This window comes from Pundamilia nyererei, unplaced genomic scaffold, assembly GCF_000239375.1.
Source record: "Pundamilia nyererei isolate P.nyererei 1_Seehausen unplaced genomic scaffold, PunNye1.0 scaffold00155, whole genome shotgun sequence".
In the NCBI taxonomy this organism is placed as follows: domain Eukaryota; kingdom Metazoa; phylum Chordata; class Actinopteri; order Cichliformes; family Cichlidae; genus Pundamilia; species Pundamilia nyererei.
This window is the reverse complement of record NW_005187556.1, coordinates 1,323,230-1,336,813: the sequence shown is the minus strand read 5'-3', so window position 1 is coordinate 1,336,813 and position 13,584 is coordinate 1,323,230. Positions and strand designations below refer to the sequence as shown.

Below are 13,584 nucleotides of genomic sequence, written 5' to 3'. Positions count from 1 at the left end.
TCACAGCTCCTTTTTTATTTTATTTTTTGAGCCACTGTGGATCAATCCAATCATAGGTGAAGACTTTCTATTTATTTCATTACCAGTGTATGTATCATATAATGATGATATTGTGATAGGTTTGAAACATGTCCTGCAAGCTTCAGGATCAATAGAGGGAAAACTTAAACTTTAGCCACACCCATTGCTGTCAGACCTGATCCCTCCGCTATGAGAGTGCTGTGCTTTGACACCGAGGTTTCATCCAAAGAGCGATCGTTGGAGTGAGTTGTCTGTCCATCAACATCGTCTGCCAGAGCTCTTTTGTAAACACCCATCAGACTCTGCCGGAATCGCCCCCTCACATCTAGCCCCATGCAGAAGTACAACAATGGGTTCACACAGCTGTTAAAGTAGGCAACACCCTTTGCTACAGGGTACCAGATTTTCACCACTACGTTTTTATTGTCCACCATCTTCACCAGTAAGAGGCAATGGTAAGGTGCCCAACACAGGAAGAAGGCAATGACCAAACTTGCGAGTATACGCAGGGGGCGGGATTTCCCTGAGAGGCGGGTGCGTCTGATTCCTACAGCGGCCAAGATATAACAGACCAGAATCACCATGAAGGGAAATATGAAGCCACACAGGAAGCGGATGGAGTAGAGAGCAGCTTTGGTGCTGTTGTACCCCTCTGCCTTCTCCTTCGGATCCACAGAGCACTTACTCAGGTTCTTCTTGCCCAGGTAGACTTGGCGATGGATGAAGTAGGGAACGCTGAAGAGGACCGCTGCGATCCAGACGCAGACCGCCACCATCCTCGCTACCCACATGGTGCGTCGACGCTTTGTGAAGATGGGCTGCCAGATGCAGAGCACTCGATCCAGACTGATCACAGCCAGCAGGAAGACAGAGCAGAACATGTTGGCATATTTGAAGAAGCCATTGAACTTGCAGACGAAGAGACCAAAAGGCCAGTGCTCAAAGAAGAGCTTCTTAGTGAGAGAGAAAACTCGTGTGAAGCAGAAGATCAGGTCTGCTATCGCCAGATTCACCAACCACACGTTGGTGACCTTTGGCTGTGGATGAAGAAGAAAATAAAACAACAATGATAACAGGAACATAAAGAAAATCAAAGATTTTGATGGCACTGAATTGCCATTATCATTTGTACATCACTAGTACGCGCCCTCATCTGCTGTTTTTACCTGGAAACAGTTTGGCCTTAAACCTGGTAACCACCCATTACTAGTGCTGTCCTGCAGGGTAAAGTAAGTACCTTGAGAAAAGTGTTAACCATGTCCTATTGGGTCAGGTAGAGGGGATCGATATGTTTGCAACAATAACAACTGACTACTCAGCGGACTGACCATATATATATATATATATATATATATATATATAAATAAATAAATAAATTTAGCTACACTATCCACTTTTACAAGCAACAAATCCCCAGTCAGGCATAATGTGTTGTGAGTAATTCCTCATAATTTCTTCTTCTTACAGATTCCCGGATTCCTTTAGGATTAGCCACAATGATTCGCCTCCTTGGTGGGTTTCCTCTTTTCCCCCTTTGCCTCCAAACTGCTCAGCCCCAGCTGTTTCTCTGATGTACTAATTTTTAATCTTGTTCATTCTGATCACTCCCAATAAAAATCCTGGCATCTTCACCTCTTCACTCAGCCTCCTGTCTTTTCGTTAATGTCACTGTATTCAAACCATTAATCATAGCATGTCTCACTAAACCTTCTCTTGTAAATCTCCTCTTTCACTCTTGCTACTTTCTTCTTCTCTGTTTTTTCTTGTCAGTTTGGATAGTTGAACACAGGTAGTGAAGGCAGATGAGTTCAAATATCTCGACTCCCTGCATGTCCATCATTTTCACACACATGTATTTGGTCTTGATTTTACTGACTTTCATTCCACATCTGTCCAGAGCATACCTCCACCTCTCCAGGCTCACTTGCTCTCACTATGATCACAATGTTATCTGCAAACATCACAGTCCACAGAGACTCTTGCCTGGCCTCATCTTTCAGCCTGTCCAGCACTACTTCAAACAAAAAGGGCCCAGATTCCTGATGCCTTCAACCCATCTGTAACTTTTATCACACATCCTACCACCATCTCACTGTCCTCATGTCGTCATGTCCTGCACCACCCTCACATACTTCTCTACCATTCCTGACTTCCTCATACAGTATCACAGTTCCTCTCATGGAACCTATCATATGCTTTGTCTAAATCCACAAAGACACAGAACAACTACTTCTGACTGTCTCTGTACTTCTCCATCGACACTCTCAAGACAAGACAAGACGTGACATTATTATTGCTCTTTCTCTTCACAGAGCCAAGCTTCTGCTCACTGATCATTACTTCTCTTGTTAACCCTTTGCCAAACTCTTATTTCTTTAGCTATGACACACTTGGACATAAGCTTTTTAGAACTTAAGTTGATTTCCTTATACGCGAGTTTTGCCTATTTTGAAGGTTAAATTAAAAAAGGATTGCGTGAGATAAAATGTTGACTAGAATTGCATTTTTAATTTGTATCACTTTTCATGAATAATCCCACATTTTAAATCATTTTACAAAGTTTTAGCATTAGCAAAAACAGCTAGTGTGAATCTTATGTAACAAAGAAAAGAGCCCCTATACTCAAGTGAATTATCCTGGTTACAGCTCCCAGCAAAAGTTACAAACAGGGGACAAATTGTTGTTTTTTTCTTTTCTTTTAAGTTGCTTTGGGTTTCCTGTGTTGGTGCTGTGACACTGACAAAGTCACATATCTGTGCTGTCTTCTATCCCAATATGTTATTACCCAAATGTTACTGACGCTTATCAATCAATCAATAAATCCCGCCTTTATTTGTCACATGCAATGTTACACATACATGTTACCTGCAGTGAAAACCTGCAGTCTTATAGGGAGTTGTAAAATATTAAACTGTAAATATTAAGTTATTTCAAATATATGACACACTCCATATCTACCTTAAGTTTGAATCCAGCCACCCAGATCACCACAGAGTTCCCTGTGATGCCGAGTACGACAGTCAGTGTGTACAGGATGATGCTGACATTGTCCATGATGGCATCAATGTCCACCGCCTGGTCATCCTTAGAAGACTTGAGTGTGTGGGTGGGCAGAGAAGTATTTGGAAACATTGTGTGGCTGGAAAAGAGAAAACAGAAAAGGGCCAAAATGTCAGGCATGTTACTTATTGTGTAATTCAACCGAGAGACGGGAAGAAAACACAAGAGTCTATATTAAAAAACAAATATAGATTCACAGACTCCACCTATAAGCCAACTTTTTTCTGATTGACGGAGCCTATCTGTATACAGTTAGGCATGAGATCAGCATATGACCTCACTGACATCCTAAAGACTAAAGAGCAGGAAACATGTTTAGAGCAGGTCCATGGTTTCACATGGCTCTGCAGATCCCCGAGTTTTAGTTTGTTTTTTAGTTTTGGAGCCCTGTTTTATACATCATATTCATACCTATAGGAAATATAGAATAACCAATTAACCTAACCCCAAGCTGGAGTACCTGTGAGTACCCACACAGACACAAAGAGAACATGCAATGATGCAGATGGTGGATTTGAGGCAACAGTGCTAATCATGAGCTCACCGTGCTGCTTATGTGTGTATATGTATATCTATTTTTTTTTTCCTTCCACTCTTTTTCAGCTCTGTCTTTATACGTTATAATCCTGTTCTCCTATAGATGGTTTTAAATGTTTAATATTCCTTTTTCTTTTTTACTGTCTTCTTTTTTTTTAGTATTGCCTGTTTGCTTGTCTGTTCACTTCCTGTTTTACTTTGGTTGTTGGTTTTGTTTTTTCTCTTGTTTTCAGTTTATTTATGTGACTGTCTGTCCCGTTTTCACTCCTGTCTTTTTTTAGTCCGTATTCCAGGAAGCAGACTGAACAATCTGAGTTTAATCAGCAACCCTGAGTTTTCAGTTCCACTGCATGGAAACTGTCCTATAGTCTGAAGATTTAACTCTGAGCTGAGAATAAATCTGTGATGTAATCATTGTTCCCACACTTACTATTTTTATTAACCATGAAGTTGTCAGTGGAACAAACCCACATTTTACTGGGATATCAGGATCAATTTCTGCAGAATAATTCACCTCGCTCTGAACTTTGACAGCGGCAGGAGCAGCAGGAAGGAAGGAATCAGAGATAAACTCAAAGAGAAACTATCCAGTTAGTTCAGAGTCTGTAATGCTGTAACTGACTCAGAGTTGAAGTAAACTCTCTTTCTGGAACACACTAAGGCTCTCCTCTGGTTGGCTCCTGAGTTTTTCCAAAGTATTAGTTTAGCTCCTGTGTGTTTTATGGATGCCTGTGTTTCCCTTTAACAAAATAAAGGTTTTTGGCTTTTTGGCTGTGTGCTTGTCTCGCTTTACAGTCCTCTCAACACTGCTTATCGAGACACAGGTTACTTGTGTATATACAGAGACAACTGCATTTGAAGTCATATTAAAGTTGAGCTTGCATGATTATAACGGTATAAGACAGAAAATAATGAAAAGCAGAATAAGAACCACTTTAAGTAGATAAATGTATACATTCATTAGTCCCAGGTCACAGGTGTGGGTATTTTAAACACTGGAAAACAGCCAGTCAGTTTCTTTCGTCCCATAACATACGGGCGGATTATCTGCACAGTCGTGTTTACACTTCTCCATTATTCACATGTAGGTGAACTGTTTCAGAAGCATGTCTTATTTCCTTCCTGAAAGTTCTAGGTCAACTAATATTTTAGAGACTTCTCTATATGTGCACTAATGCAGTGCAGTGTTGCTAACTATGTTGCTTACATGCTAAAAATATTTCAGGCACTTCAAACACTTTCCACAGACCTCCCGTGCAAGTGGAAAAAAATCCCCTGACCTGCTCAGAAAACTGCCGAAATGGTACCAAGTGGCTTTTGGGGTGTGTGAAGAGTCTTTATATACAGTGGGGCAAAAAAGTATTTAGTCAGCCACCGATTGTGCAAGTTCCCCCACTTAAAATGATGACAGAGGTCAGTAATTTGCACCAGAGGTACACTTCAACTGTGAGAGACAGAATGTGAAAGAAAAATCCATGAATCCACATGGTAGGATTTGTAAAGAATTTATTTGTAAATCAGGGTGGGAAATAAGTATTTGGTCACCTCAAACAAGGAAAATCTCTGGCTCTCACAGACCTGTAACGTCTTCTGTAAGATGCTTTTCTGTCCCCCACTCGTTACCTGTATGAATGGCACCTGTTTGAACTCATCATCTGTATAAAAGACACCTGTCCACAGCCTCAAACAGTCAGACTCCAAACTCCGCCATGGCCAAGACCAAAGAGCTTTCGAAGGACACCAGGAAAAGTATTGTAGACCTGCACCAGACTGGGAAGAGTGAATCTACAATAGGCAAGCAGCTTGGTGTGAAAAAATCAACTGTGGGAGCAATCATCAGAAAATGGAAGACATACAAGACCACTGATAATCTCCCTCGATCTGGGGCTCCACGCAAGATCTCATCCCGTGGGGTCAAAATGATCATGAGAACAGTGAGCAAAGATCCCAGAACCACACGGGGGGACCTGGTGAATGACCTGCAGAGAGCTGGGACCAAAGTAACAAAGGTCACCATCAGTAACACACTACAACGGCAGGGAATCAAATCCCGCAGTGCCAGACGTGTTCCGCTGCTGAAGCCAGTGCATGTCCAGGCCCGTCTGAAGTTTGCCAGAGAGCACATGGATGATACAGCAGAGGATTGGGAGAATGTCATGTGGTCAGATGAAACCAAAGTAGAACTTTTTGGTATAAACTCAACTCGTCGTGTTTGGAGGACGAAGAATACTGAGTTGCATCCCAAGAACACCATACCTACTGTGAAGCATGGGGGTGGAAACATCATGCTATGGGGCTGTTTTTCTGCCAAGGGGACAGGACGACTGATCCGTGTTAAGGACAGAATGAATGGGGCCATGTATCGTGAGATTTTGAGCCAAAACCTCCTTCCATCAGTGAGAACTTTGAAGATGAAACGAGGCTGGGTCTTCCAACATGACAATGATCCAAAACACACCGCCCGAGCAACAAAGGAGTGGCTCCGTAAGAAGCATTTGAAAGTCCTGGAGTGGCCTAGCCAGTCTCCAGACCTCAACCCCATAGAAAATCTGTGGCGGGAGTTGAAAGTCCGTGTTGCTCGGCGACAGCCCCAAAACATCACTGCTCTCGAGAAGATCTGCATGGAGGAATGGGCCAAAATACCAGCTACTGTGTGTGCAAACCTGGTAAAGACCTATAGTAAACGTTTGACCTCTGTTATTGCCAACAAAGGTTATGTTACAAAGTATTGAGTTGTATTTTTGTTATTGACCAAATACTTATTTTCCACCCTGATTTACGAATAAATTCTTTACAAATCCTACCATGTGGATTCATGGATTTTTTTTTCACATTTTGTCTCTCACAGTTGAAGTGTACCTCTGGTGCAAATTACTGACCTCTGTCATCATTTTAGGTGGGGGAACTTGCACAATCGGTGGCTGACTAAATACTTTTTTGCCCCACTGTACTTTGAGATCTCCAGACACCTTACTGCATACAGTTTTGTCATTTAAATGTTAGAAATGTGTCATTATTAATATTATCTTTAACAGTGGTTATAGGATGTTGCTCCTGGCACAATTTTCAGAAGAGTTGCAGATTTACATTTTTAAAAACACTTAATGCACATGTTTAACTGTCACTCTAGGACAAAGGTCTGATCATGAGAGTTTAAAGGGTGAAGTCTAAAATCAAAATTACTATGATTCTAATGAGGAGACCGAGTTTCTTTCAGAATAAATGCATGGAACCCTCAAAGACCCGAGTCAGTTATAGTGAAAGTGCCGACAAAACAATCAACAACTGTGGTGGCCTCAGCACAAAGCTATGAAGTGCAGCACAAGATTAACAAAACCTTACTTGATAAAATGTGTTTCCAGAGGTCATAAATGAAAAAGTGATCTTACCACTGCAAGCATAGAGCCCAGCTGTCTAGCACAAACATGGTTTCTGCTGTTTAGAGAAGCAAAGCTGCTGCAAGGGGAAATGAACATGGCACTGCAGTGAGTGCACAGCCTACTTCAACCACAGATAAAAAAACAAAACAGTAAAAACCCTGCCTTGTGTCTGAATGTCTCTGTAAACCAGATAAACGGCATTTTACATCCATGCCTAGACTTATTTATCATTCAGCCGGTAAGGAAATCTTCGTAGGAAGAAGTTAAGGTTTCAAAAAATAATTACACTAATTCAGTTTCTGACAAAGTGTGAAAAAAAAAGCAGATTTGCTCCTTCTGTTTTTAAGTTGCAGGACTAAATGATAACCAGAAGTGTTCTTCCATAACCATTGTCTTTGTCTACAAATCACTTCAACATTTTATCCTTTTGGACATTTTCATGAAAAATTTAATGTAATTAAATGGCTCTAGTTTCAGAATCTTGTTTTGTGGGCTCAGAGTGGCTCTGAGGCTGTTTACCCTGAAATTCAACTGTACATTTGTGGTAGATTTGAAGAAATTCCCCTAATGCAGCAATATCAAAAGTGTGGGCTGTGGCCTGACAGGGCCATGATGATAAGAGTGAGTGGACTGCAAGTGATGAAGTCCTCTCAGTGAACCCGTCTCACTGACGACGCTACGTCCAGATGAACAAAATCAACTTTCTGAGACTAAACTAAAAAACCTAAAATATATATATATATAGAATTAATGAAGCTAAATTATTAGATTTAAATGTGACAGGACTGTGTAAGACTTGTTTTTGAATTGGCTGGGCTGTCTAAAATATGGGTTACTGTGGGTTAAAAAAAAAGTTGGTCTGCAGGACAAACCAAAAAGTGCAATGGCTCAGTTGTTCACATAGCAGCCAAGATGGCCGAGATCAGAGGAGGCGTCATCTGACCTTTTTAAACCCAAGAGATAATGTGACTGAGGAAGTGTGTCATCAGTCTGTGAAGGACAGCAGATACAAATGCTTAACAAACCACAGATTTCTACCAGTGCTTTAAAGAATTCACACTCATATTTAATATATAGTGTAACCGTGTGCCAGCAAGTACGGTCAGAAAGAAAATAGCCTAAAAACTGTCAATAGCTTATAGCTGAGTTTTCCAAAAACTGCTGTGAGATTATGTTGCTACATGAGATACCGTTATAGTCATTAGTGTTTAGATTTTTTGTGTTTGTTGATTTCTTGGTTATTTTAACAGTGAGTTATATTTCTTTTCATGCCATTGATTCCAGTTTTAACTTTGTAGTTTTCTTGGGAATGACTGCGATTCTCTGGTTTGGTTCCCGTTTAACACGATCTGTTTATACAGGGACTTTAACTTCTGCATGTTTTTGTTTTCTGTCTTTACTCTGTCACTGGGCTTATCTGTTGTCCTGTTATGCCTCCCCCCGTGTTAGTTCATTCTTGTTTACTATTTCAGTTTCATATTTTATATCTTCTTCCCTTTGCCCTTTTGTCAAGACATTTGTGAATTACTATGTGTGTGTTTGGATTCATTTTTTGGTTTGTGGCCTTTTTCCTTTATGTTTTTTCTCATTCCTAGAAACAGCTTGAAACGGCCTGTTTCTCACATTAGGTCCTCTCTTCTCCATACCCTGACAGATAGACAGCTTATCTTAGTTTAAATAATGAGCAAAATCAAGTCAAGCAAAACATAGTTTTAGAATTCATCTGAGAATCTGAAAACAATCTGAGAAGTGTTTTTGTTACCATCCATCCAAAACATCTGCACAGATGTTTTCTTTCAATTTACCTGTTTTACTGGTATTTTTCAGAGAATTGCCTTTTTGATCAGAAAACCATTTTGTTTATACATTTTCATTAGTAAAAGTGTTAAATTGAAAGTTGGCTACTAATCTGATAACATACTTGCAGCTGTTCAGCAGAAAAGTGCACGTGATCTTAATACAACACGATTGGTTACTTTTATGGCTGTAGAGCATGTAAACAGGCTTCTTATATTTCTTTTAAAATTAACATTCTTGCTAAAACCTTTTAAAGGTGAATGGCTGCAATGACCAGATTATAAAGAAGATAAAAAAAAATACTTCAGACTTTTTTTACGCACATAGGTGACACACAGTTGATGTGGTTTGCCAGCAGGAAAGTCAGCAGCCAACCACAGACTTCACAAAACACGAAAGAGATGAAAAGAAGCTCTGAATGTCATTTCCTTTACGTGTGAGGTGTTTTGCATCTGAGGCACACAGACAAAGAGGCAGGCTGTAGAGTAAATAAACTGTAGAAAACATTTAAATAGAATTTAAATCATCAAATCTTTGTGTTTCTACAACTGCAAAAAGTAAAATCAAACACTGACAGGAAGTGTGAAAATCCTGTTTTGCCTTGTAGATTCGCTTTGCTGTAACAAAGTGTTTCCTTACGTTTGCTTTGCGTGACCATCTGATTGAGAGCTTGAGTTGGGGGTGTGTGGGGGGTGGTGAAGCATGGACACTGCTGCTTTTATGTAAAGTGAGGTGATAAAACGACATATTTAGAGTAAATCCTGCCTGTATGTACCAACAGGTTTTTATTGATTTATAGCAGTTAAACTGATTTTATTTTCATTGTGCCAAAGATTAGAACATGAAATCCATTTTACCTGTTTCTCTCACCCAACGTGTTGTGGATGTGATTATGTTCAGTTTAGTTGAATTCAGATTTTATTTATGAAGCACTAAAATCACAATAACAGTCCCAAATCCAAACTGGGAGTTGGATCCACTGAAGAGGAGCCTGAAACCTGAAGGACCGACTTCCCATTCTAATGTTAAATATCCTCAGAACGACAAATAAACCAGCAGTCTTAAAGCAACGTGCTCTGTCGGATGAACTGAAGATTTTATGGAGTTTTTAGGATATCCTGATAATAATAAATTATTGCATTCTAGAAATAATAGATGCATGAACTAGTCTATTAGCATCACTCTGAGACAGGATGTTTCTGATATGGGAGATGATGAGATAATGTGCAAATGCAGCAAAGAAGATACAAGACTTATCAGGACATCTCTGAAAGTGGTTAAAAACGTAGATAATGTTGCACATTCGGTTTACAGATGGTTATAAAATGATTGATGGGAGTTTTCAATTTCAGGCCTCTGATACTGTTCGTCTTCACTCAGAGAGTCACAGCTCATCTTAATGCTGATGTTGCAATCCCAAGCCGAGGTTGCAAATTTATCATATGAAAAACGTAATCACTTTTCTAACATTTAATAGATACAGACTGTTTGTGTGTAATGTCATGCTCATTATTCTTGTTTTGATTCACTGTACATGGCACAGTGTCTTTTGAACTAGAAGCTGATCTCCAGCTTGCATGTGAGTGCATGTGCAATACATTTAGGCTTTTAGGAACTAATGAGCCTTCTATTTGCCTTTAGAGATGGCGAAGCCCTCATTTTGTTAGCACAGTCCCACAGCTGTGTGACAAAGTACCTATTAAAGCTTTTAACCTTGATCTACGGACAGAAACATTACTCTTTTGTTTGGTCAGTTAGTCCACTCCTGCTGTACAGCATGGATTGCAGTGAAACTAAACACAGTCAGACTTTGTCCTCATGACAAAACTACAGAATTTGGTACCTTTTCTCTACTGCCAACAGCTTTAAATACAATAAGAAGAAGGAACGGGGAGCTTTAATGCAAATGCATCATTACCAAAAAGTAAAAATATAATTTTTTCTGTAATACTGAAAATCACACAAGTATCACAATAATGTAGTAAAAATAATTACAGTAATCACATTACAGCCACAAGTCAAACTTTTTTTTTTTGCCTGCAATGAGTTCTTTAATTATCCTCAAGACAGAATCGCTGTTACAATCAGCTGCTTTCCATTTGCGTGCAGTGAGGCAGAAAATGAGAGAGCAGCCTTCAGTTTATGAGGAGTAGAAATGTGAACATTACTTTTATTTTTTCATTGCAGAAATAAAAATAAAAAAAACAAAGCAGCCAGAAAACTGCTGCTTTGAACAAGACAGTAGCTGTTGGCAATCCCCTGCAAAGAAAGCATGCTAACAGAAGGCTAACAGGCAAGAACCAGAGTTATGCTAAAGGTGAGTATGCTGACCACATGCATTCATCGGGTAACTAAAGCAGCGATTAACTGTCAGGCTTTGAGCTTGTGCTCATACTTATTTCAGCAGAGGACTCACTGAATGAAGCTCCCCTAGTGCTGGCTTTCAGCTTCGCTGTTGGCTTTGTGTTCTTTTGTGGTCATACTTACACACACACACACACACACAAATATGCTTGTGCATTCATTATGACAGGGATTTGTTCCAGTTTGTGGGACTGTAGCCTTGAGGTATCTTGTTACCTGATAATTATTCGCTTCCGCGGGTGCTACAAATGTGTAGAATCGATTTATTTTAAATATATGTTAATTACAAGGAAGTGAAATTGTATGCCATCTTTTATTTGATGATCACACAACAATGTGATCATCAATGTGATCATGTATGTAAATAAATGTAAATGCATACAATAATGCATTTACAGTACTGAATTATTTTGACATTATCACAGAAACAGACAACAGATTTTTTTGAGCAGCTTATATCTTTAACAAAAAGAGGGGAACTTTCTGCCCTGTGTCTCTGTGTTTAAATTTAACATATAGGGAACCCAAATGTGTGGTTTGTAGAGGTCACAATTACACATATGTAATATGCGGACATAATCTTAGATGTCTTTTGTGGTAGCCTTTTCTAATAGTATCCTGTATGTAAAAAACTGTAATAGTGAAATTTCATAAAAGGTACTGTCCATGCACAAAAACATTGTGCAATAACTAGAAATCCAGCTGCTGTTTCTGCATGTTATGTTTGAAACACCAGTATTTACCATAATTCTTGCACGGCTTATAAAATTGGCATATTATCTAAAGCATGCCTCCACAACAGCCCCAATTTGTCATTTGACCTCTGGGGAAAACTAATTGCTCACACCTGATTTACAGCCTCCTCTAATCTGGGTCACTAACTGTGTTTGTGGTGTTGGTAGATCTGAAGTATTTGTAATGCGTGTTCTTTTTTTCCAGGTGCTCTATCACCCTCCCACAGTCTAAAGACATATACATTAGATCAACTGATAATTAGAAATTGATTGTCAGTGTGAATGTTTATGTATTTGTGTTGTCCCTGTGATAGACTGCTGAGTACCCCACCTTTCCCTCATTGTCAGCTGAGGTAGGTTACCTCCCCAACCCTGCACTGAATTAGTGGTTAATAAAATGAATGGATGTGTTGATAAATGTTCAAAAGTGTTCTGCCTACTGAACCTGTAGCATCTAATGCATCAAATCTTTAATCATTTTCTTTATGAGTGTAGTCTTTAGATTATCATAACATATTTCCCCTTTTTAGTCTAGTATTAATCACAACCACCAGCCTATTGTAAGTTCAATCAAATATATACAGCTCAAACTCTTAAGGAATTATATAAGGAAACCCTACCTGGTTTTTTCTTTTTAAAAATTTGGATGATGCAAGAAAACAAAGTGTGTAAAAACTCCACAATACATGTAAAACTTTTGGTCATAAGTGGGAAATATCAAGTAACAGTGTCATCTGACAAATCCAGACAAAGTTCAGAGTCCTTACCTGCAGTTACTGGACTGATCTCTCAGAGCTGAGGTGAGCTTCAGTCGTTGTGGTCAGAGGCAGAAGTGAAGATGTGTGCTCTGTTATCTGTGTCGCAGTTACTTCAAGTGGTTCTCTTTGTATCATGTCTATCACACGCAGACTTCCTCTCTGTGTTACTGTCATGTGTCTAGCTTTGTCTTCCTTTCCTCATATAGCTGCTTCTCTTTTTCCACACAAACCCACCCTCATATCGCCTCTCTGTTTGTCAAACACACACACAGATCCAAAAGCACAGACACTGAAAGACCAACAAATTAATCAGACTTTAGAGCGATTGCTTTCTTCTTCAGCGTCGCATTTATTCAAATGGAGTCGCTGACTTTGCGTAGTTACAGCAGAGGGATTCTCGCATTGTCATGCATGTTGGAGCCGTCTGACCTTTTTAATTTTTAATTTTTTTTTGCTGATTTCCATTAAATGTATGCCCAGATTTTAGAGTAGCAAATTATTAAACTGAACCGCGGCCTCCATGTCGTCATGAGGTTACAGCTGTTTCCAGGAAACAGGGGGCTATTTGGCCTTGAATAGTCATCCCGTAATAAAACGTCACGACAGAAACTGAGGACACCACAGATGTGGCTGATGTAACTCACTCCTTTGAAGAAATAATAAAAACACACACAAAAAAAGAAAGTAAAAGAATTTCTATCAAAATGAAAATGTAACCAAGCTTAAGTAACATGACTGATATACATAAAAAGCTGTGGAACACTGAGTATGGGGAAAGTGCCACATATTACAATAGACAGTGAACTTAAACCTCAACCTTTATTGACAAGAAGTATAAAGAGAAAAATGCATGATCCTGCAGTTGTCCAGCAGACAGAGAATGCCATTAAACTGATCCTCCGATTGTGTGCAAACAATGTTGATTTAGCACAG

The 13,584-nt window shown here is 39.4% G+C and overlaps 1 protein-coding gene across 1 annotated transcript; it reads right to left on the bottom strand.

The window, feature by feature from the left end:
- On the bottom strand, positions 1 to 12,805 carry LOC102211150 (fMet-Leu-Phe receptor-like). The gene is made up of 3 exons (XM_005745208.1): positions 12,661 to 12,805; positions 2,980 to 3,160; positions 1 to 1,058 (listed from the first exon to the last, which is right to left on the bottom strand). Exons 2-3 carry the CDS (start codon positions 3,151 to 3,153, stop codon positions 165 to 167), a joined length of 1,068 nt encoding a protein of 355 aa, XP_005745265.1. The 5' UTR covers positions 3,154 to 3,160; positions 12,661 to 12,805; the 3' UTR covers positions 1 to 164.
- Positions 12,806 to 13,584: the final 779 nt, after the last annotated feature.

Excerpts from the sequence above, each read along its gene's own strand:
- LOC102211150 (XM_005745208.1), bottom strand. The coding sequence starts at position 3,153 with ATGTTTCCAAATACTTCTCTGCCCACCCACACACTCAAGTCTTCTAAG. Across the intron at positions 1,059-2,979 it reads TGGCTGGATTCAAACTTAAG|CCAAAGGTCACCAACGTGTG; the intron begins GTAGATATGGAG and ends CTTCATCCACAG.